Here is a 12322-nt window from a genome sequence, read left to right on the forward strand (position 1 = left end):
GCTTTCGAGCAAGGGAACCTTTACCTTTACTTAAATGCAGTGCCTTTTCATTATGGGGTGGTGGGGGAAAGAAGCCCTAGTTCTTTGCTTTGGGGCAGCCTGGGGGACTAAAAATGGATCTCAACCCAAACAAAATCTTTTTGGTTTAAGCAATCTAGTGGTGTGGGAAGGGGAGTGTGGCAAACGCTGAACATGCCAGTGTTTAGTTCCACTTCACGAAGGAAAATACTGAAAATTCCAGATTCTTACTGAGAGGGAAGTCTTATTTGGAAAGACAGGGGGTGTGTGTGTGGTGGGGGGGGGAGGACTGGGGAATCATGAGTTTCTGAATTTCCCTCGGCTGGACTTTTGAAATTAATTCCGTCTTCTCTGGACTTCATTCCCAGGCGCCTGAGGATTGGTCAGCAGGCGCTGAAACTCCACCTACGCCTCTCCACACATTCCCTCCTCGTAGCCTCCTGCCTCGTTCGCTTGCTCCAGCGGTTATGCCCGCAGAGAAGGAACGGCTCAGAGAAGGCACGGATTTGGGGGCTACGGCGGCTTTGGCATCCCCGGCCGGGGTCGGAAAAGTTCTTGGCCGTTCTGTCACCCTTTGTCGCGGCTCTTCTCTCGTAAAGCCAAGCGTCTTTAGAAATCCCAGAACGTCGGTTTTGCAAGGGAAAGGTAAACTCTTCGGGTTTTTTGCATGCGTGTCACAAAAGTTTAGGGTCATCACGTGGAATGGATGGGGATGGTGGCAAGAGAGAAGAAGGACGCGGGAGAAAAGCCCACGGGCTGTGTGCGCGGGGGGGAGGGGGTCCTCAAAGGAGACGAGGTAGAGACCCCCCCAAAAAAATATTACTGGAATAAAATTATTGGAAAGAGAGGAAGGGATAGGCGAGGGAAACCGTCGGGGACATTGACTGAGAAAGGAGCCAGAAGAAGGGGGTGAAGAAAAGCGGGCCCTTTTGAGGAGATATTATAGTACTAACCGCAGACTATGAAAAGAGAAGAAATTAAAGGAAAAGGAGAAAGGGAAGACGGGGGGTGGGGGTGGAGGGAGGAATGACTGGAGAGCGAAGAAGAATGGGATGGAGAAAGAAAGAAGGGGCAAAGAAGGAATCCTGCACAGCAGCAAGAAAGGGGGGGGGGAGAAGACACGAGGGGGGGGGAGGGAAATGGACCGCGTTGTGATTTCCAGCCCTGGAGTCACCCACTTCTTCCTGCACGAAGGTTCCTTTTCTTCTTCAGACAGGAAAGCCACCCACAGTTAGGAAAGGGGGGGTGGGGCTGACTTTGACGTGAAAGACCCAGACGGAGCCAGTCTGGAGAAAAGCTGAGGGAAATGTCTCCTTCTTTTCCAAGGGGCTTGAGGTTGGCCCATTGCGTTCAGAAAACAGAGATGGGGAAAGCTTGAGGGGTTGCAGCCTGGCCCATTCTCACGGGCACTCTAAGAGGATGTCTTCCAGGCCTTTGCTTATTTTGGTTCCTTTTTTATCCCGCTCTAAAAAAGTTCAAGGATCCCCCCCCCCCATTTTCGCTTCAAAACAACCCTGTAAAGCAGACTAGGTTGCAACATTGTGATCAGCCCAATCAGTAAATCACAATGTCTCAACCTAATCTGTTTTACAGGGTGGTTTTGAACCTGTGAGCGACATGGCCAATCAGGGATCTGAACCCTGTTCCCCCCCAGTCCTAATCTAGTACTCTAACCACCACACTACATTGTCTGTCTCTGGATGGTCCAGCTGTCAAGGTTTTTACTGCCAATCTGCAGTTGCAAAACTCATTGCACTGAAACTTCCAAAACTTCACATGAACCACCTTATTTCCTTATCTGTAATTCAATAGTTCCAATTCTGTTCTCAGACTACTTTGAATTATCTCTTCTCCTTGGCATGTGTGCTGTTAAAGGAAGCTAAGTTGGGTCCTGGCAGCTTCAACCAAACAGCCATCTGTATCCCTTCTTTCCATTTCTTGTTTGAGCTCTTTCGTCAAAGAGACTAAATGCCTCTCTTGATGGCAATCGACTTGAAATCCTTTTGAAATTGCTAGATCAATTAAAAATGGCTGACATGGTGCTCTGGTGCCACTAAAGGAGGCATCAGTTATGTTTTGTGTAGCTATGCTAGTCTGAGCTACAGCAAGAGGTCTTCTAAAGCAAGGGACATTGTACAAGCCTGATTAAGGGACAGAGGAAGCTGAAGGGGAAAGACTGTGACCATTGTATGGTGTAAAGACTAATCCCTCTTTAGGATTCTTGTAACAGGACAGGAATGAAGAGAGCCTGGATGTTCAAAAGATACTGGAGAAGCAGACGGAAGTGCCTAGGTAACTGGCTGCAATCCTACATGCACCATTTTGGAAGGAACACCTCGGAGCAGACGTGTTTAGGATTGCACAGTACATGGATTAGATGAATAGACTGAAGGGCAGATGGAGGAACAGAACAAAAGCCATTGTATGTCTGTTGCCCAGACCAGAGAGTCACAAGCTTTCTTTAAACAAAGGTCTTGGCTTATGTGTTTGAATGAGTAGGAAGGATATTTGAGTTCCTGGGCAAAAGAGTTCCTGGGCACTTGGGCAGAGACTTGGCTGTGCTGGGCTGGCAGAAGGAAGAAGGAGCAAAGCCAAAGATGGAAGATAAGGAGCTCTCTGAAGCCCATGGTACAGTGTGGCTTTGGCATAAGCCTGAAGTCGTCCAGCTGCAAGGGAAGGGCAGTGCCTGCTCTTGGCAAAGGGGCAGCAAGCTCTAAAGGCGTTACAATTCCTACTTTGAGCTAGTCAGAGACTAAGGGGAGAGAAAAGGCTTTTACACAGGCTATTGCAACCAAGGAACAGTTCATCATCTTGGGCAGGATGTCCTGTAGAATCTTTTCTGTTCCCTTCCCTTTCTTTCCTCCTGCCCACTATCTCTATGGTGAAGCTTGTGAGCCCTTTGGGCTTCAGTGACAAAGGGAACCTCAGTGAAGGGTAGCTGGGATAGGAGGAAACTGAGATGGGAAGAAGTCATCATCCTTTCTGGGTTATTAATGTACTACTGTTAAGGCCAGGGATTAAAGTCCTGTCCTTTTAGCAGAGGTTTAATATGCAGAAATGTCTAGTTGAAGCTTTTTGTGCAATGACATTAAATAACAAACTGATAGTTTTGCTGCAGATAAAACCTGATATTAAAGGGACAGCTAGAGGTCAGCGCTTGTTTTTTCTCCCAGCCTTTGCAATTGGAAAGAAACCACATAAACCTGTGTAAATTAGAATGCAAGGAACTACAACACACACACACACACACACACACACAAACACACGGGTTTCATGCTATAGCTGCAATAATGATGAAACAAAATCTTTAAAGTCAAACATTATTATTGCAAGCATGGGATGGAAGTTTGGATTTGCCAGTTGGCTACTGTTAAAAATAGCATAAAGAAAGAGTTAAATGGCAAACTACATTGATCAGCTAGATATGAGTCCAGTAGCATCTTAGAGACCAACAAAATTTCTGGGTATAAGCTGCCTTTCTTTGAGATTTAACCCTCAGTAGCTTATACCCTCCAAAATCTTGTTGGTCTCTAAGGTGCATCTGAATTCGAATTTACTACTGCAGATCAACACAGCTTTCCTGGAACTATCCATATTGATCAGAATTAGATGCAAAAGAATTCAGGGCTTTAATATTTTATGAGGAAGAGAGAACTTTGCCGGTGCAGCGTTTCTCCACCCTGCCACGCTATTACAGGAGGTTACAAGATCCTGATCCCTTGTAGCAGGCTGATCATCCTTTCTACCTTAACCAGAATGTGTATTGCAGCATGTGGTAGTTTTATGTCTCTGCAGAGCAGGTGGGACTCAAAATTCTATCTCCCGTTTTCTGCTCTTTTCGGGCACTAAATTCTCTTGGCCAGTGGTCCTCAACACATGGGCTGTGACTCTATGGTGGAATGCAGATCCTCACTTGCTGGGTTGTGAACCTGTCTAGTTATGCAGGGCTGTTTCTTTGCTGTCTTTTGGAATGGCCTCCTGCTAGTGAACGTGTACTGAAGCCGCCCCCACCCCCAACTCATGGTTCTCTTCTGGTGCTGAGTTTATGTTTCCAGTCCCTCGTTCTTTTGATCTCCAGCTCTCATTCCAGGCCTTGACACCAGTGATGTCATACGTTTGGCTCCCCATCTTCCTGTTTCATGACTCTTGATGTCATGTGCTTGCAGCTCAGTGTGTCTCTGGGTCTGGAAGGGTTGAAGATCACTGTTATAGGCAATGGAGAAGTTTTGTGGTATGTGAAGCTGTGAGGTCTAAGGAGAGGCTGATGAATTTACATTCAGGTTTCCCATATGGCTCTTGTGCCTTCAGAATACACATATCAAGCAGAAAGTCTGATCTTCCCAGCATAGTATAATACATTGTTGGGAAAAGATTTGGCTGTTGGGTTTCTGCTTGTCACAAAGTGGTTAAAGGCACAGGAACACTGCTTGAAAAAACAGGGCAACCCTAATGTATATTGACTGTATTTTAGGTTGTCTCTGTTTTTCATACAAGAATGCTGTGCCTTTATCAGAGCAGTATCCAGAGCCAGTTTGGTGTAGTGGTTAAAAGTGGCAGACTGTACTCTGGAGAACCGGGTTCAATTCCCCACTCCTCCACACAAAGCCAACTGGGTGACTTTGGGCCAGTCACAGCCCCAAGGATTCCTCTTCTTGAAGGGAGGCACCAAAATCTTCACAGGCATTTCTTGTCTAGTTAGGACTGGTTCTAACATTACTTTTCCCTGCTTTTTTCTTTAAAGGCATATGTGAGGAAGAGGAGAGAAAATTGCAGGGATTGAATGTTTGTCATGTGTTAGCAGTCAGTAGGAAGTCTGATGCAGACATTGATCATTTGGAATACTGTGTGCAGTTCTGGTCACCACACCTTAAAAAGGATATTATAGCTTTGGAAAAAGTGCAGAAAAGGGCAACTCGACTGATAAAAGGGTTGGAACACTTTCCCTATGAGGAAAGGTTAAAGCGCTTAGGGCTCTTTAGCTTGGAGAAACGACGACTGAGGGGTGACATGATCGAGGTTTATAAGATTATGCATGGGAAAGAGCAGGTAGAGAAAGAGGTACTTTTCTCCCTTTCTCACAATACAAGAACTCGTGGGCACTCCATGAAATTGCTGAGCGGTCGGGTTAGAATGGATAAAAGGAAGTACTTCTTCCCCCAAAGAGTGATTAACACATGGAATTCACTGCCAAGGAAGTGGTGGCGGCTACAAGCATGGATGGCTTCAAAAGGGAATTAGATAAGCATATGGAGCAGAGGTCCATCAGTGGCTATTAGCCACAAGGTATAGATAGGGGCTCTGGAGCAAGTGATGCTTTGTCTTCTTGGTGCTTGGGGGGGGGGGTCAACAGTGGGAGGGCTTCTAATGTCCTGGCCCCACTGGTGGACCTCCTGATGGCACTGGTATTTCTGGCCACTGTGTGATACAGAGTGTTGGGCTGGATGGGCCTTTGGCCTGATCCATCATTGGCGTCTCTTATGTTCTTATGATTTTATGATCAGATAGAAAGGAGCATTGTGGACTCCAGGTATTTTATTTATTTATTTTTATTTATTTTATTTATTGTCAGATTTATACCCCACCCTTCCTGCACTTCATTTTACTTCATTTTATACCCTGCCTTTCTCCCCAATGGGACCCAAAGCAGCTTACATCATTCTCCTCTCCTCCATTTTATCCTCACAACAACCCTGTGAGGTAGAGTGTGACTGGCCCAAGGTCACCCAGTGAGCTTAGGGATTCAAACTTGGGTCTTGCAGCTACTAATAAGACACTATTATGTTTTTGGTATTTTTATCTCGCTGTCTTTCTGCATGCATAATAAAGAAGGGGGAAATAACATCAGAAATTGCTTTGGGCCTGTGACATCATCACGGTCACTCACCTACATTGTCATTTTATGGCAAATACTGTGACATTTCAAAATGACCTTTAAATAACATTATTCCAAACTGCTTCACAAAGATTTTAAATAAGCATTAGCAATTAAAAAAAAAAAAAGCCAGCTAAGCTTCTTATCCACCATAGCAATGAATAGCCAAAAAATGTTTGTTTTGGGGAAAGAGGGGGGTGTTGCTACAGACAGGGTACTCCCCCTGCTCTGGTGCTAGTGAATATAGCTCACAGTAATTTTACAGGTAAACCAGTGTTCTCTTTAGCAGAAATGTACCCATAGCTTAGTGGGTCCCAGATGCTTGTATAATGTTCCACGTTCAGTCCTCCAGGTAGCAGGGCAGAGAAAGACCCCTGCCTGAAACTTTGGAATAATATTGCTGGACAGCATGTTCCAATTATCCTAACTTCATATGTTCAAAGCTACCCCCTTTTGTTATGTGGGGACATGATACAGTAAATGCTGGTACTGAAACGGGCTCATGCAAGTCATGTAGAGGATGAAAGCGTTTTTCTTTTTGTCATCTAGAATGGCTTTTTATCCATCTAACGCATTTCTGTCCCAAGGAGCTCAGGGGAGCAATCACAGTTCTCCCTTCCTCCATTTTATCCTCCCAGTACCACTGCAAAATATGCTAGACCAGGGGTCCCCGACCATTTTGAGCCTGTGGGCACTTTGGGAATTCTGACATGCGGTGTGAGCACGGCAATAAAACGGCTGCCACGGGAGGTGGACCCAAGCATGGAATGGCTGCTGCAAGAGGTAGACTCACAGGCACCACATGGGGGGGGGGAGGACCTTTGTGCTACGTTGACAGCTACTGGCCCAAGGTCACCCGTGAGTTTTGTGGATAAGTGGCCAACACTCTTACCACTGTATCACCCAGCTCTTTCCATGTAGAAAGGTTCTCCCTTTCCATGAACTTCCCTATATTCTATGTGTAAAATGGGGGGGGGGGGGCTGCCTGCTGAAAGAATAGCGGCATTACCACCACCCCCAATCCAGAAAATAAAACATCAGCCAATAACTGCTTTAAATTCCAGTTGGAGGTTTTTTCGTCTCTTTTTTTTAATCTTTCATTTGCCAGCTTCTAACCCTAGTAGATAAGAGGGGCCCTGAGTGAACAAACAGAGTCAGGACAGGGAGGGAGACGTGGCACTGGCACAAATGAGCACAGCGACTCATGGCCGAAGCTGTGGCATTCTAGCCGGCCCTGATAGCTGCTCTCTCTCCCAAGGTGAACCATGAACACATGGAGGGTGTGGGGGGGGGGATGGAGGTTGGGGGGGGAGGTAACAGAGTAAGAGGAGGTCTTCATCAGAGAAATAGTTACAACAGCGTGCTCAAAACAGAAATGAGATTATGTATGAATGTGCAATCTAGCAACATTTTTTAATCTGGCCTTTTGAAATGTTGAAATCTGAGCACAGATAGATATGTATGGAACCATCATGCATGACAACCTGCACATGGTGAGCATTGTCCATGTATAGGGCTGCCAGTTCTGGGTTGTACATCAGGAGCTGCGGTGGCTCAAGTGGTTAAGATGCTGAACTGCAGGCTGTGGAAGGTCAGTAGTTCAGCAGTTCGAGACCCGAGTTGCCGCATGATGGAGTGAGCTCCCATCTCTAGTTCCAGCTCCTGCCAACCTAGCAGTTCGAAAGCAAGAAATTGCAAGTAGATAAATAGGTACTACTTCAGTGAGAAGGTAACAGCATTCCGTGCGCCTTGGTGTTTAGTCATGCCAGCCACATGACCACGGAAACGTCTTCAGACAGCGCTGGCTCTTCGGCTTTGAAACGGAAATGAGCACCGCAACCCTAGAGTCGGATTTGACTGGCTTTTGAGCAAGGGAACCTTTACTTTTACCTTTACTTTTGCATACAAGAGCCCCAGAAGCACATCTGCATTAGGGCATCTCTACCCCTGCATGATGGCTTAGTGCTAAGCCAGAAATATGAATGAAGTTATTCCACAAACACACATTCTCAAAAAAGGTACCGAGTGTGAATGGGAGACACACAGCCCTCCCAAAGCAGCACTGCCCAGTTTGCATGGCACAAGCTACCGCCATTGTTCCCTCTAAGCTGTGGAGTCCTGTTAGCAAAAATTCAACTTTGTGAGCTACTGGCATTAAAGTTGTGAGCAGGTGATTTGGCTACTGCATAAATTATTTGTGAGCCAGGGGCTAAAAAACTGTGAGCTAGCTCACACTAACTCAGCTTAGAGGGAACACTGGCCATGGTTGGTCATTTTATTATCACCATCTGCTGTGTAGACTGAGGACCTGTATGTCTGGGGGAGATCAGCTACACCCATTCTTCCATGATCAGCCATCCAACACCACCCCCCCCCACCCCCCCCCCAATCTCTGGTGCAAATGTACAGAAGTCTTTGGGAACTGTACACACAAGCTGTGATTCCAGAGCATTACTGTTATGTCCGCTGACCGCCACTAGGTGACAGCGATGTTCACCAGAGCTTAACTCTCAAGAGACAATAGGGACTAGGATCCTGAAACCTCAAGCAGTCACCAATAGGGACTTTGGTGGGAAGTTTAAACCCACCAATGGGACCTGGGGGTGGTCCACGGGGACTGTATATAGTTAGCCATATGGCCAGTATTTTCTGTCTGTTGTGTACCAGTAAACTATGAGCTGATAATCACGCTGTTTCCTGATTCTTCAATGTGTCGAACCCACTACACAACAATTACCATTCCACAAACTATAGTGGATGCTCCTTTTCACAGGGAACGTGGGCTACACTGGCTCACCCAATGAATCACTCCCACATAAAGCAAAGCAAAACTCTTACCAGAGCCATGATGGCAGAGTTGTCCCCTTCCATACTTTATCTACTGATTTGCACTTGATTGTGTTTTTGACTTGCATGTGGCTCAGAGAAAACTGCTAAGGTGCCTAAAAACAGAGGGCTTGGGATCTAGGGACCATTGTATAGTCCTTTGGCCACAGTTTGCCTTTCCTGTACTTCTGCACAGATACAATAGAAATAGTCCATTAGGACAAACCTTGATGTACGATCCCATTTCTGCTGACATTGATGGCTATCCTGAGGTGTGTTGGCAGGTGGGAGAAGCGCTTTTACGCATGCTGAATAATGCAGTTTCAATCCACTTCAGTGACCATTTGCAAGTGGATTTTGCCATTTCACACAGTAAAATCCAGCTGCAAAGTGCATTGAAAGTGGATTGAAACTGCATTATTTAGTGTGATTGAAAGTTCCCAATATTGTTTCTGCCTGGCTTGGATTATGCCTTCCTTGATACTGCTTGGCTAAGAGTATTGTATAAACAGAAACCATTACCACACTTAAGCCTAAAAAAGCAGAAAACACCACACTCACCTTTGCCACCTGGTGCGGGGACCTGGACCCTGCTTCATAGAACTTGTACCTCTGCTTTAGCGCAGTACAGATAGTCCATTGTGTCTTCATTGTGGGTTTGGCAACAGGTTCATTAAGGCTGTCCCGCTTCTTGAGCTGTTACCTTCAGAAAAATCTCAGTCTGAGGCCTCACCTTTTGTTCCTGTCTTTTCCGCAGTGCCCTATGGCAGAAAGCCAGGATCAAGGCATTTGACCTGAGATTCCCGTTCCGGCTGCTGTGGCCTGCTACTCCATCTGTTGGCCAACTCCTGCACTAGAGCGAGGTGGGATGAGAGAAAGAGAGAGGGAGAAAGAACGGAAGAACAGTCAGCAGATTAACATTAATCCTCCAGCTTTGCTCACTTCCAGCCAGACAAGAACAGTCACCGGACTAAGAACAGACTCCTTGGTCATCGTTTCACCCTTTGTTTGAGGAGGGAGGCCCAGATTGTCATCCACACTCTGCATTCCTGAAGGACCTAGCCTACAATCAACAAATCAGCCTGGGACCTCCATGAAAGTTGTGAGGACAAAGGAAAAGGGTGTAAGTTAGATTCCCACTCCCTACTGGAAACCCAGAAGTTCCATGACAGGTGGGTCTTCGTTCTTTGACTAGCCAGAAGAAGAAGGGCAGAAGGGCGAAAGGATAACACAAATGATGGGGAGAGGTCCTGGAGTGTGACTGACCTCTGAGACGTGTACCCCACATCATCACCACTGCCCAAGTGAAGCCCATCTGATCTGAGGGACAGAATACACAGTTTCTGAGAGAGGGCTTCAAAGAGGCTAAGAGATGAGTCTTGGGAAGCTGCCAGTAATCAGTTGGGTATCCGGCTCCCACAACAAGCGGCGCCTGAAAGGAGATCTTACACCAGACATGATCAGTCCACCACTGGGGGACTTCCGCCATACCATGCATGTGGGACGTGGTGGAGATGCCTTTGGGGACACTTCCTTCCTCAGAAACCATGGTGGCGAGGCAGCCAAACCCAATAACTTCTTTGCCCGGACACTCAGGCACGTAAGGAAGAGCCCACTAAGGAACCGGGGAAGCAGAAGTAATGATGAGGCCTCGCCGACACCTCCTGCCATCTCGCCTATCATCAAGAATGCTATATCACTGCCACAGCTCAATGAGGGTAACTACGGGAATGATGGCTGTGGTGTAAACTTTGCCTTCAAGAGCACACCTAACAGCTTCTCTGACTATGGTAGGTAGCCCCTGAGGTGGGTTGATTAGGTTGTCTTTCTTTCAGATGTTGTTATTAATATTATATTAGCACTATAAATGTGTATGGTGCTGTACAGAATACAAGGCAGGACTCTTCCCAAAGGAGCTTACGGTCTAAATTCTGAGATAAGGAATGTCACAAGAAATGTAAAGGCAGGGAAATATAGAGAAAGGAAAATGTGTTTGTTTCAGTTTCTCATGCTTAGGTTTAGCTTGGGTAGTGAACAGGGACTATGGAGTTGTGCCCAAGGTTGAATGAAAATATTGACCTTTGTAGTGCCTCAGTTTTCTTAGGTATACATAGGAACTAATTCATTCTGTCTCCCACACACACACACACACAACACATGCATACATACACTAATGCATCTTTCTGAAATGTCATTTCGGTACACATAGTGCAGAGCAGTACTGAATATGCTTATGGGAAGCACACTGAGCTTGATAACAATCATCAAAAGATATCTTTCATAACGAGGCTGGTCTCTGTTGCACTTTCTGTGACTCCACCAATGGATCGTCAGTGGTCTTTTACTCACGACACAATCCTACCGCTTGCTGTTCTGGCAAAACGGTACTTCAGATGAGGCATTCTGGCCCTGGTGTCATTGCAGTGACCTATAAACAACAATGTTAATGACAACCTTTCAGAGTTATTCCAGGATCATTTTAGGCAAACATGTCTGTACAAATGTTTAGGGCTTGAAGTCTTCTAGGGAGAGTAGGAGAGAGTTCTGTGTAGGATGAGGCTTTCTGACTGAGAAGTACCTCTTCAAGGCTCCCAGAGTGTTTTCAAGTGTCCTTTTTCTTTAATCTCAGCCAAGTAGTAGCAAAGCATTTACGGATGTTTTGCTGATCTCATCCACATCTTTGTAATGGATGTTAGATTGTATTTTGAATCTTATTATCTTATTGTGGTGATGTACAAGTGGTGATATTTTTGTCCTCGCATTCAGTCCCAGCATGCATTTGAGCATTCTGGAACTATAACAAGAGGCAAGGAATAACTACATAATTTTTCCCCCCCGATCTGCTCAGTTCTCCACAGTGGCCTGAAGTGGGAAGTTTGGTAACAAAACAAAAGAAGTGACAGAGTAAATGGTAAAATGTAAATATATGTGCTACTGAAAAGTACAGTAGGCTACAAGAACATTCGGCAGATAACCATGAATGTTTACAGGAGTCCTAAGCAGTGCAGTTCTAAGCGGAGTTACACCTTTCTGTCCGCTGTAGTCAATGGGAAGAAGGGTGTAACTCTGCTTAGGAATGCACTATGTCACCTAATGGTTTAACATGGGGTCAGTACAGTTCATAGGAGTCTCATATGAATTTCCCCATTGCTGTGACCCTACCACTTTTGATTCTTTTCTGTTGCTTCATTGTTCACTTTGGTACTATCCACTTTAATCTAAAGTGCTCTCAAGTTAGTAAGTCTTCACTGGGATTTCTTAAACAATACTGCTTGGCAAGAGAGAGGGAGACTAGCTTTGCAAGAGCTGGACTAATGCATTAATGAAAGCTCCTTGCAAGGTCTCGGTTTCTCTACAAGATAATGAAGAACAAGTTGGGCTTGGCAAGGAACCCTAAGCGAGCCAAGTAAGATTACATTTTGTATGCAGAGCAGTGGAGAGAGAGAGGAAAAAATCTTAATCTATTCTTCTGTTTTAACTACAAAGCATCCTAATACTTTTGGCTTTTTACAATGCATTTGGCTGGCGATGTGAGTTAAGACATTTATGAAGAAAATTGAAAACTGTTACTGGCATTATCCTCTGCATGAGTTAAGTGTTGGTAAG

General features: G+C 45.6%; 1 protein-coding gene across 1 annotated transcript in view; it reads left to right on the top strand.

Annotated features, from left to right (window-relative positions):
• Positions 1-517: 517 nt before the first annotated feature.
• CDC42EP1 (CDC42 effector protein 1) overlaps positions 518-12322 on the top strand; it is an 18506-nt gene continuing 6701 nt past the window's right edge. Inside the window, exons 1-2 of the mRNA XM_015405996.1 lie at positions 518-663; positions 9474-10506. Of these exons, the coding sequence (XP_015261482.1) occupies positions 10089-10506 (418 nt within the window). The 5' untranslated portion in view covers positions 518-663; positions 9474-10088. The remainder of the gene's footprint in view (positions 664-9473; positions 10507-12322) is intronic.

Source organism: Gekko japonicus, unplaced genomic scaffold (assembly GCF_001447785.1).
Source record: "Gekko japonicus isolate JY-2015 unplaced genomic scaffold, Gekko_japonicus_V1.1 scaffold385, whole genome shotgun sequence".
NCBI lineage: Eukaryota > Metazoa > Chordata > Lepidosauria > Squamata > Gekkonidae > Gekko > Gekko japonicus.